The sequence below is a fragment of the Canis lupus genome, chromosome 11, assembly GCF_048164855.1.
Source record: "Canis lupus baileyi chromosome 11, mCanLup2.hap1, whole genome shotgun sequence".
Lineage (NCBI taxonomy): Eukaryota > Metazoa > Chordata > Mammalia > Carnivora > Canidae > Canis > Canis lupus.
In genome coordinates this window covers 51,339,429-51,351,686 of record NC_132848.1, presented here as the reverse complement: position 1 = coordinate 51,351,686, position 12,258 = coordinate 51,339,429, and the positions used below count along the sequence as shown (strand labels likewise).

Below are 12,258 nucleotides of genomic sequence, written 5' to 3'. Positions count from 1 at the left end.
ATACGGATTCAATAAAAAGCACCATATTTCCCCTTGGAGTCAGCGGGAAACTGGTAAGACAAATTTTTATCCCAGCTCAAAATGTTTTAAGGATCAAAGATTTTTAAGGAGGAGGAGAAAATCCTTTACCATGCCTAGTTGAGAAGTCATCATTTTTCTTCCTTTTGATAGCAGTGTCCTCGGCTCTTTTTACCCCAGAAGACAAAGTACAATACTGTCCTCCAGGAATTCCCAGAAACTTTTATTATTGCCCCGTGCTTTGACTTCACCCCTGGCTGAAGAAGAAAGCTGGACCTTTCTCCAATTTTACGTGTAAGGAGGAAAGGCCCAGGAAGCCAGGCCCTGGGGAATCCATGAGTCAACTGGGTCAGGGCCCAGGTCTTGCAGTCGCAGTGTCAGGATGACTTTGGGAGCAAGGACCACCATGTAACAGAAAAGCATGGGGAATCCCAGCATGCAGGCTGGAACCACATCCTAATTTCAAAGTTGGGGCAGGCTAGGGTTGGGTCACATCCACAGGCACATGAAGGTAACTTTACCTCCATCCCCCATTCTCTGGGTCCCTGAGTGAGGCTGGATCTAGGCTGGTTGGGTTTTTTTTTCCCTGCCAGCCAGTATAGTGAGAAACTTCTCTGAGATATCATAAGGGGCTTTGTTTTGTCAGCTCAAACCCCAAAGCCACAAGGAAAAAGCAGAGAGACCAATTAGAAAGAGAAGATCTCAGTCCATCAGAGGATATTAGCTGTGCTCACACACAGTTTATGGGTTGCTAACCTGTTAGCTGCTCTGAACTCAGCTGTCCTGAGGATAGACAATGGATTTAGAAACAACAGACACACAGCAGCATCGCCATTTTCTCTACCACCACTCCAAACCACAGCGAATCTTGGGGTCCCAAGACCAACCAGGCCACTGTGAATCCTGTTAAGACTTACCCATTTTTAATCCTCCTACGATCCTCTCGACACCTCTGTCTGCACTACTGTCAGTACTTATTTTGAAGCATTCTTTCCCAAATACATGTATTACTCTTGGGTTTATTGCTGACTTAGTGCCTGCATTTTATCAAACAGTGCTAGACACTGAGGCTAAAGATATGAGCCACTTTGTTCCCACAGAGCCCACAACCCTCCTCTTCCTTCCGAAATGAGATCCCTTCAGTTGATGAGCAATCCTATAAATTCCTATGTCCCCCAGCTGGCCAAGTATAGGGTTATAAGCCCAAAGTCCTTGCACGTTGACGGGCTGCATGGATTCAAGGAGACTGTCTTGGATCACCTGCAAAGGGGAAGGCTACTTTGGGAATACGGGCCAAGTGAAGGCACTAGAGTTGCCCTGTGCCATCTAGTAGCCACTACCCAAGTGTGGGTGTTTAAATTTAAGCAAAATTAAATTTCTAAAAATTCAGACCTTTGGGTATACTAGACACTTCATGTGGGCTATACAGATGTAGAACATCTCCATTGCAGAAAGCTCTACTGGACAGCCCTGTTCTAGTATCCTTTCATAACTCAGGCTTTCTTTCAAGTTACAAAGCACAGTGTCCATATGCCACCACTAGTTTGCCTGGACAGCCTCAGACTGAGTTCTCTGATTCAGCAAGCGAGCTCTTGGAGAACCACGGCCTACCTCAACACGTGTTACAGTGCTGCCCTACTACCTTTGCCTGTTTAGCCCCATCCTCCCCCATTCTTCAAGGCCCAACTCAACGGCTCCACCCTTTCCTTTCCTGAACTCTCCCAGGCCACCTCTTCTCTGAACGGGTATACTTGCTTCTACAGCATACAACCCAGTTGACTTCATGTCCTCTTGTGTTGTTCTCTACAGGGTTGTCTGTCTCACAGGGCTTTGCAAATTGCTGACTGCACGAGGGTGCTGGGTAGAAGTGAAATGTGGGGACCGAGATTCAGCCCACCTTTGACTCTAAGCTTTGTGCCGTGGTGTGGGGGTATCCCCCTGGGGGATGGGCCCTTTTCCTGATTTGTGTGAAGTTGTCACCTGGGCTGGTGGCAGCCTCAGTTCTCTAATCATTCTGAGGGCACAGGTCTTGTCTGTCACACATGATGACGGCTCGATGAAGGAGGGAAGGTCTTCCCTGGTCTCACAGGTCACACCCCACTCAAGGCCATATTCCACAGATATGAGGGAGCCACACAGGGGTGCTCCAGGAACTTACGGTTCTGGTGACTTTTGGTCATGTTCTCTGAGTCCAGAGCGTGGTAGAACTCATAGGCTGAGCGGCCAAGCAGCTCCTCGGGATGGTAACCAACCAGTTCTGTGATTCTAAATGAAGAAAAAAATATATATGGGGAGAGAGCCTATATGAATGTGGGCAGGGGCTCAAGGAGCTAAATCCAGAAGGTAAATCAAATGCACACATTCAGATGAAAACACTTCAGGCTTCCTGGTCACCCCATTCATCCAAATTAAAAAACAAAAACAAAAACATGGTGGTCAACCTTCAATTGTGCTTCCGCCCAACCTCTACCCCTCCTGAAGTCATGTTTGGAGAGTCAGGGGATTTCCTAGCCCCCACCTCCAATATACACATACACCTAGTCTCCCAACGACACCTGGAAGGGACTCTCACACCCCTCACCCCCCAGTTTGTGCTGATGAGGGAGATCCAGGGAGAGCAGACAATCTGCTTGGTGTCCACACAACTGTCCAAGGATAGAATAAGAATGATTACCAGATCGAGTTTATTCTACTTCTGGGTGATATAAATGAAAAGTGAAAATAGTGTGGCTTCGGTGGGGAAGAGTGTGGAGTCGGCCTTTGCATGGTAGGCAGCGAGTTAAAAGGAAGCCGGGCGGGAGAGCCCACCCTGTCTTGTGCATGATCTTCACTCCTCTGAGTGCCTTTCCTCAGGTGCTGCCTGGTGACCACAGGAACTTCTTGGACATTGGGTTTGCCTTCCACGGTACTTTACCTGCTCCTCCCCATTTCAAGGAAAGGAGGGTGGGCGGGAAGTGCTGAGAGGAAAAGATATGAAATCAAGGTAGTAGAAATGCAGCTCCTCATTACAACTTGATAGGTGGGCAGCTCTGAAATGACAGGGCTCGAGTGGCCTAAATGTCCCTTTCTTCCTCCTGTATGGTGTCTAGGTCTCATGGGAAGTGGGCAGAGAACAGACAAATGTGGAGAACCATGAAGGATCACTTAACACTCTTAGGGCTCCTTGCTCTGTTCCAGAATCATTGAAGAAGCCCCACCCAAGAACCACCAGATTAGCCACTTTCCCACATCACACCTACATATCAATTCTTGTAAGCTTTGCTGTCTCCTGCAGTTTTTCTAATGGGCTCATTGTCTTGTTTACTTGGCCTGCCACAAGTCAGAAGGGATGCTATACTCTTATGATTACAAGCTCTATTTCAGAATGCAGGGCTTCGGGATCCAGCCCTGTCATTTATCCACGTTGGAAATTAACAACACAGAGGGGGAAGTAAAAGCAGAGAGCACAGAGCAGAGAGGCAGGGGCTCCTCGGTTCCTGTCCCTAGTCTCTCCCCTCTCCAAAGTGCCTCTGCATATATCTCCCAGAATTAAAATATGTGTATGTGTATATTGGAGGTGGGGGCTAGGAAATCCCGACTCTCCCAAAATAGGATGGAGATCCTATTTCCATCTTGTGCGCCCCATGTAAGTATCTACCGCTTTCCCTATCACCAACCCCTGTTGACCACTATCATTACCATGATCAAAGGTAAATATACCGGCAGCCCAAGTGGCTCAGCGGTTTAGTGCTGCCTTCCGCCCAGGGAGACCTGGGATCGAGTCTCATGTCGGGCTCCCTGGATGGAGCCTGCTTCTCCCTCTGCCTGTGTCTCTGTTTCTCTCTCTCTCTCTCTCTCTCTCTGGGTCTCTCATGAATAAATAAAATCTTAAAAAAAAAAAAAAAAAGGTAAATATACTCCACCTAACTTCCAGGACCCTCTGGAGTCTGGTCTCCAACTTCCATGCGATGTGAGTTTCACCTAACCTGCAGCATGTGTTACACCCTGTGCCCTGGCAGACTGCTCCGCTCCAAGCCCCCCACACCCAGCACACCCATTCTTGCTGCAGAACGTCGCCACCTTCTTTTCTCCTCTCTTCTCCAAGCCTTGATGACGGCAAGGCCAGCTTATGGCCTGGCCCTCTCCATTGAGCCCTCTCTCATTCCCCCAGCCCCCAGTGATGTCTCCTCATGAAGCCCTAATAGGTGAACCCATGTCAGAGAATTACCGACGTCTTAGGCTGCCAACCCCTGAGCTCAGGGACCACTTTCTTCTTCGGCCTTGCCTATAATGCGTGCTCAGTACGTACTTGAGTAGCTGGCCGGTGGACTGATTCTCTCTTAGGACCCACAGTATAGCCAGAACCCTGTCTGTCCCAGGACTCCCAAGGGATCTGGGTGATAAAGCTCTACTTTTTCTCCTAGAATGTGATTAACTCTGTCAATGGATGTCGGTGTGTGCGTACACACACACACACAGCTCTCAGCAGGACCCCTCATGATATTCAATCCATCCTTTCTTCATTCTGGAAGGCATGTCTGGTGAAGAGAAAAACTCTCTGCCTAGGTGGGACTTAGGGGTTAAAGCCCTTGTCAAACAAGGGGCAGCCCAATGGGGCTGAGCGGCTTAGGCCTCAGCTGATTCAGCCCGGTGGAGATTTCTCCAGTGAGATTCCAGCAGTTTGCTTGCACCAGCCAGTGGCTCTCAGACCTGGAGGATGTGTCCCCTCACTTGGCCCAGAGCAGAGAGGTCTCTGACCTCATCAGCAACAGACCTGTTCCTTGGCAGCCCGATCCAGGGCTGCTGCCCTATAGCATCTTAGCGACGTGGAGACTGGGGGAGAACAGGAGGCTGATAGAGCAGTGCTGGTCCTTCCTTCCCTACAACCACGCAGCTTTCCAGTCGGGTCTGGTGCCTCTTGGAGCTTAAGCCTGGGAATAGGAACTGTACCAGTGGGCCCTGCTGACAGGAGGCTGGCCGTCAACAGGCTTGCCGATTTGCCAGATAAATTGCTTCTGTTCTTGGGCAGGGCTAGAATTTTCTAGAGACCCTCAAAAGTAAGGCTCTTCTGGAAAAGATATAGCACCACTCCCTGAAGAAATGAACTTTTCTTTCAAGATTAGAATCTTTAAAGCGTCCAAAGTAAATGTTTATTATAATCAGCCTCGTAATATGACATCTTTAAAATCTAATTACTGTACCATGCATTCAAAGGCACACAATGGGCATGTTTTGGAAATGGACAAACAAACCGAGACTTCAGAATTGCCAGCTAGCTTCCCAGGAGTGGCCTTCATTTATCTTGTCAACTAAAATAAATATTTAATGTCTCCTTCTTCATTTCTTTAAACAGACTACTATAAAAACTGGGAAATACACATACCCCAAACACAATTGAAGAACATTCGAGTTGTCAAACTTCACAAAGCCAGGAAACCCCAACTTGAAGCTAATGGTCATTCGCCTCCAACTGCAGGCACGCAGACGCCAGTGGGGAGGTTAATGAACCCGGCTTGTTTATAGGGTCAGCTACTGTAATTCGGAGGGCCTTCCCTGCTAATGTCCCCGGGTCCCAGAGAAGCCTGTGGAGCTGGGCTGTGATAACAGTTTCATCTGCTCTCTCCATCAAGGGCAGGGAAACTGTTTTCTTTCTTTTCCTCTTTCTCTCTCTCTCTCTCTCTCTTTCTTTCTTTCTTCCTTTCTCTCTCTTTCTCTCTCTTTCTCTCTTTCTCTCTTTCTTTCATCCCTGACTCACTGGAAAAAAAAAAATCAGCCTGGGGTCGGTCCACTCAAATTTAAAAAGTCAACTCAGTAGGGCTGTTCTGTTTCTGAGAAGTGGGAAAAGTAAAGAGGCTTCATTTACCAGATTTCAGAAATGAGAATGGAGGTCACTCTTTACCAGTAAAGTAGAAGAAAGAGCTCAAAGATGAGCTGGGGAGAGAGATGGAGACACCGACAGGCAGTCACAGGAGGCAGAGAAAGAAGGAAGAAAACAGAAAATATGGAGGAAAAAGGTCATTATATTCTCAAGTGTTTCACCAAGTAAATATGTGGGTCAGACCGCCGGGCTTTGGACTTCAGGATTAAATATGTCTTCATAATGTAAGATGACAGTTACTCATCATCCTGCAACCGTTCTCTACCCTTAAATGCTCAGAGGCTCATTTCAACACGGATTCTCTGCTCCTGAGTGCCAGGAAGAAAATGATTCTCTTGGCTACAGTGTCCAGGCTGTTGCCTCAACCGGCAGAGGGAATCCAGCAAAGGCCGAGCTAATGAGATGGCCCGCTCCTCCTCCCGGTGAGACCGCCAAGCACCCATGCACCCGGGACGCCAGCGCCCTGACTGCAGACACCCCTGCCTGGAGTCAGACGAGGTCTGGCTGTGCTTTTTTACCCGTTCCCTACCCGGGGAAAGGATCTGTTAAGTCAGTTAATCATGTAAACAAGATGGTTAGAGCATATTTTAAACTATTTAAGAGGATAAAAGTTTTAGGAGCTTTGTTTTCCAAAGAATGCATTTGCTAATAAACCATGCTTATATTAAAGTCTGCTTTCTTTCCTTCCACAATTCTGGTGATGGCCTCTCCCGGGCAACAACCCGATTCACTTCATTTTGGTTTCTCTATGTGCTCATAAGCTTTGGTGGCGTTTTCCCCAATAATACCCAGACCCATAATACTCAGATTTCAGTGCTTTCAGCTTATATATATTTTTACACAGATTTCACTTGCCTTAAACAATGGTACCTATGCCCTATATTTTCCTCGAATGTTATATGGTCACATAAAATCTTATACAACCAGCTTTGCCGTTAAGGGACAATTAGTTTTCACCTTGGTGGTATGACATGTTACAGGTGTGGTGACTTTATACCTAGAAAGACCGCCCTACCTCAATCCTGGACTGACCCTGCTCTGAGTGGCACCAAAGGCCTCCCGTGGCCTTTTATTACCTTGAGACCCACATGCAGTAAGAAGTTTGCCTCAAATTGTAGCAAGAGAGGAGCAGATGGTGTAGAAGGAATCATTTTTGAATTACGAGGTCGATTAAACTTTGAAATGAATTGCAAAGAGAATTTGTAGAGCTGCCTCTTCGAGGGAGTATTTGACACAGACTAGACAGGATAACATCTAAGCATTTCTCATATATATGCTAAAACTCTGGGTTGATTTCAGAACACTCTCATCTAGAGGAGACACATACACAGGGAGAGTGCTCAAAGTTTCTTCTAACTCAGGGATTTAGAGAAATTCACTATACCCTCTTATGTAAGATGTGTGCAGAAAGGCTAAGAAATGTGTAGGTCTGCAAAAATATTTTGAATATACTATATAGGAAACTAAGAAAGTACACATAATATATTAATCTCAAAGATCTCTCTGGATTTTAAAATTCCACCCATTCTCTAAAAAAGTACAATAAAAATAATTTATTAAATGTATCTCATTATGCAATGAAGGTATATAATCTTTTACTATTAATCTGCCTTAGGTTGACCGATTTTCTTCTTGGATTTCAAAATTCTTGCCTTTGAGGTGTTTTGATGTGTATGTATCTTACACCTCATGGCTCTTTATAATTTTCTTCACTGACCTTTTCTATATGATCTCCAGCTCTTCTCTGTCACTATTATTATCTGTACCATTCCTGACTTCTTTGCATAAAAGGAAGTCATCATATATTTGAGCCAGGCATCTCGAATTTGTGATCTGAAACACGGGCATCTTAACTTATCCAATTTATTAAATTTCTGGTGTTATTATGCCTTCTGTTGCCTTAATCCAATGGCAAAACAGGGCATTCTTTAACTGTAAAGATGTCATGATCCTCTTCATTAATCTGAAATTTTCACTGTTAACTGTGATACCATTTTCTCCCTATTGTTACTGATCCTATCTATACAATCTGCTTTTAAAATTTGTTTCTCAGGTACAGGAAGACGACTACAACCGACAAAATCACAGTGGGATTCTGTGTATTTCTCAGCCAGCCCATCCTCCTTGATGCCGGGTTCCCTTCACAGTGACCCTCTTTCGCCGCTAGGTGGCACCTCCCCATGAATTTAAGAACCACTCCATTTTAGAGTCAAACTTTTGGGAATAAATTTGACTTATTCCCCCTTTTCAGTGAACGCAATGCTCTACTTTGTACCATTCCCTGTGGTCCATTCAGTTGTTGGTGTCTCAATATCTAAACTTTTTGGAGATCAGGAAAAAGCTCTTTTACTTCTTTGATATAATAGTCTCTGGCACAGGGCTAATTAGGTACACATCACGTGCTCAGTAAATATGTTTGTTCACTGGTTGCTCAGTATTTTAGGAAAGGGAGTAGAACGGTTCTATATGAGTCATAAATGGAGAAAGTTTGTCATCGATCATAGCAATATAATCAGGACATCCCCCTTCAGCCTTGCCACCACTTTGCTTCCCTGGTCAAGAGCAGTCAACCACACATATAAATGTGCCGTGAAGTGTCACAGAATTCACGTTTTAAAATGTTTACTATGTTTTAGATAATTACAAGACTTAATATGGTCCTCTGACCCTTTATTAAGGGAAGCAAGACAAACGCGTTCTGAGTCATCTGCGTGCCTGTACTCAACTCCAGATGCTTCAGAGTTGGTTGTTTCAGGTTCCATCAACTCTGGGATGAGTTCAATGTAAGATCTCAGCCTGCTTTTCTCTCTTTTGTTTTATTTCCCTCCCCTCTCTGTCCTCCCCTTCCCTTTTCTCCATAACCTTTTTCTTTTTGCATTTGATTATGTCTGTGGTCTTTCTACATTGAAGAAAAAGTGCTAAACCAGCTTTAAGAATGACTTAGTGGATTCTGATTGCCTTACATTTTATCAGATTCTTTCAATTTTCCTTATGGGAAAGTAATCCCCTTGTGGGAAATCATAGCCCCTCAATGTGTGTTAGTCGTCATCAAATTGAGCAAATTCCTAGATTTAACAGAAAATGGAAAGCATTTACCCCCATTAGCTATCTTATATAAATGTTGGGTTTTAAAGCATTGATCTCAGAAGGGTATTAAGGAAACAGAGAAAGAGAGAGAGAGAGAGAGAGCGCATGCTTGCACTTGTGTGTTTGCATACCTTACCCCATTCTAATGAGAGTGAAAACAAAACAAGCTACCAAAACCAAAAAATCCCAGTCTTCATCAAAGCAATAGAGAAATAGCACTTAGGGATTAAGGATTTATAACAGTCACTTTATAAACTGTCTAAGCCAGGTCTGTGCCCTTGTTAACTAATCTGCTAATCGGTTAAACACAACTTCCGTGAGGCACAGCATTCTGTGTATTTAAGTGCCGCTGCGTTCATCCCTCCAGCACCACTGGACTCCGAGTTTGGGCCATGTAATTAGGTTTCTTAAAAGGCAAGATTTTGCTGAAAGTGCAATGTGTCCAGCAGCACTGAGAAGCAGTATCGCCCTCCGCACTCTGAGTCACAAAGCCCTAAATCACAGGTTCCCCCAAGCCAGTATCGACTCTGCCGATAAGCCCTGAGCCAGACTAAGCAAGCAGTGCATGCAAGGGTCTCTCCTATTCCGTGTCTCTTTCCTCTTCAACCACTGTGAGGCCCATTCCTCCTGTTTTTATCCCAAGCAAAGTTGCTTTCAGGAAATGACCTGAAACTCATTCAAAACAAGGCAATGAGTGGAAGACAACCTCCGATTACTCCTTTTGGAGATTTTTTTCTTCATTTTAACAAGACCAAAGTCTTTAAGCTTAAAAAAAAACCTCTCTCTTCTATTATCTAGAAATGATAAGTTATTTTCTCATACTGCAGAGTTTTCCCATTGTTTGTGGGGTCGCATTAGGGATGAGCTTCCCTCAGAGGGGTTACATGCAGCTCACATCGTCCCCAGCACTACAGCCACTGCTCTGGGCTATACGGCAAAGGCATCCACAGTGCCACCCCTCCCTGGAGCCAGACCTGTGGGCCACACAGTGGCATTTCCCATGCCACCTCAATAGACTAGAGAGGGGTGTACATCATAGAACTGTGTCTTCTGCCCAAAATGCTCATTTGAATGCAAAGCCTCCATCTGAGAAATAACCTTACACACACACACGGATTTCTCTAGTGTCTGCCTTTGGAACAATCTTTATCTCCAATCTTCACCCTGGTCCCAATAATTACACTATTAACTACTGTAATCAGTGTTGTGTCAGAGTTCCAGGACAAAAGTCTTCATATGTGACATTTTCTCCCTATGAGGTTAGAGCACTTCTCTCTACTTAGAGAATGGCCTGCTGCCTCTAAGAGCCTGAGTCCTGGCACCATGGTCAGAACAGAGGACAGGTATGACTCAAGGATCCTTTCACATAAGTCCTTCAACTGTGCCTTACGTGGAGGCCAATTCTAAGAAGGGACATATGCAATCTCAGGTACTCCTTCAACCACTTAAAATAAAAGAACAACTTATAGTGAGAATAACCGCTCACCCAAACATTGAACTTGAGCCCAGGCCATCTCACCAGAGCTGATACTCTGAACCACATCCCTCTCCCATAGAATTTCCATTGGGAGTTGGTTTTGAGGGTCAGGATCCAGCCTAGCTTCCTTCATCAAAAAGCCTTCAACATTAGGCTGAGCAGTGGCTGGAATGGAGGTGACACAGAAGGAGCAAAGGCTGATGGTAGAGCTCATTAAATGGAAGAGAACAGCGGAAGCTGTGCAGCCATGGGGCAGTTTCCAGGCCAGACCCCAAAGCTCCCAGCTGGCCTTTGAATTGCGAGTGCTGAGGGAGATGACTAGACTCCAGTCTCCTGGGAATGGAGACTGGCCTGGAAATTTCCTCAGGAGCCTGACACATAAGTGGAGGGCTCTGTATACACCACAACTGTCAACAGTGCTACACAGCACAACAGCTCAGCTCTGCTGTCTGCCCCTGACATTGCCCTCAATGGGGAACCACCAGATATGGTATGAGGGGCCCCTTAGCTGCACAGATGGGATGACATAGTAACACACATCCACAAACTTGTGCCCAGCAATGCAACATCCATTCCCCAGGCCCCTAGGTTTCCCACAGGCACAACCACACACACATACATGCAGGTGGAACACAGCCCTGCCATGGCACACACACTCCTGGGCCCCACCTGTCGTCACAGTAGGTGAACTTCATGTCCATGCTGTGGCGGCTCAGGAAGGTCTTGCTGTCCAGGGGGATGTCCATGTGTGATGGGTGCTGGATGGGTTCGCACATGATGATAAGGCAGGAGAGCAGGGGCTCCTTGTAGCTGCAGAGACTACTGTGAGGGGGGCAGTTGTTGTATACCTTCACCTGGCCAGTGCAGTGCAACACCTGGAGACCAGCCATGGAGGGTCAGACGTGGGGCCAAAGAGCATGGTCTCAGGGTGGGGGCGGGGGTTCAGGGGGTGGGAGAAGGGGACCCCAGCCCCAGCCTGGCATCGTTCTACCTTCCAGGTGGCTGACTTGAGGTTAACGGTCCGGCCTCTGTTGGTGACTGTGCACTTCATCCTCATGAAGAAGTCCCGCTCTGTGGACATGTCTTTGCTTTTCTTCCCAAAACCAGGGCCTGGATGGGGAAGAGTAGAGGGAACTCTGAGTGGGGTGACTATGGTTTTACGTTTATATTCAGGAGAGGTGTCTTGGTGCCATTTTTCAGGTAATGTGTTGTTTCTATATCCCAAGAATCTGCTCCCTTAGCACCCGTGGCCTGCCATGAATTCTGAGTATCATCTTGGCCAGCGGACTCATGTTTTCTCATCTCTGGCTTGTCTCTCCAGCCGGAGTCTAAGCTCCTGAGGGCTGTTCCACTGCTTTGTTCCCCTCCTGCACCTAGTGCATAGTCAGAGCTCACTCCATGGTGGCCAGAATGGGGACACATCTCTCCTGGGGCAGGCTCATGTACCCTAGAAGGAACTCTAAGGGACAGTCGAGGTGAGACCACCATCTTCTCAAGGGGATAAACCTCTCAGATTAGAAATATCTCTCAGACACCCCCAGTTTATCCTCAGTCCTGTCCATCACTAACGTGAGCCTTCCGGTGCTGTTTTCAACCTGCCACAGCTGCATCCAGGACACAACGCCATCAGCTTTCTCCCTATGGTAACATGTGTCAAGGCTCAAGAGAGACTGCTGGCCTAAGCCTCCTGAGTTTGGTGAGCAAGTTCACTTTGAGGATGAACGCAGCACAGATCAGATCTTTTCTCAGCCAGAATTAAATAAATCACCAAGACAAATGACACAGCCTCCTTCCAGATAGTCTGCAAATGCCTGCTCAC

General features: G+C 46.3%; 1 protein-coding gene across 2 annotated transcripts in view; it reads right to left on the bottom strand.

The window, feature by feature from the left end:
* The window catches only part of EPAS1 (endothelial PAS domain protein 1), an 85,574-nt gene that overhangs the window by 12,781 nt on the left and 60,535 nt on the right, over positions 1 to 12,258 (bottom strand). For both annotated transcript variants that reach the window (XM_072768233.1, XM_072768234.1), the window contains 3 exons: positions 11,431 to 11,549; positions 11,109 to 11,314; positions 2,177 to 2,283 (listed from right to left, as the gene is read on the bottom strand). In XM_072768233.1, the coding sequence (XP_072624334.1) occupies positions 2,177 to 2,283; positions 11,109 to 11,314; positions 11,431 to 11,549 (432 nt within the window). The remainder of the gene's footprint in view (positions 1 to 2,176; positions 2,284 to 11,108; positions 11,315 to 11,430; positions 11,550 to 12,258) is intronic.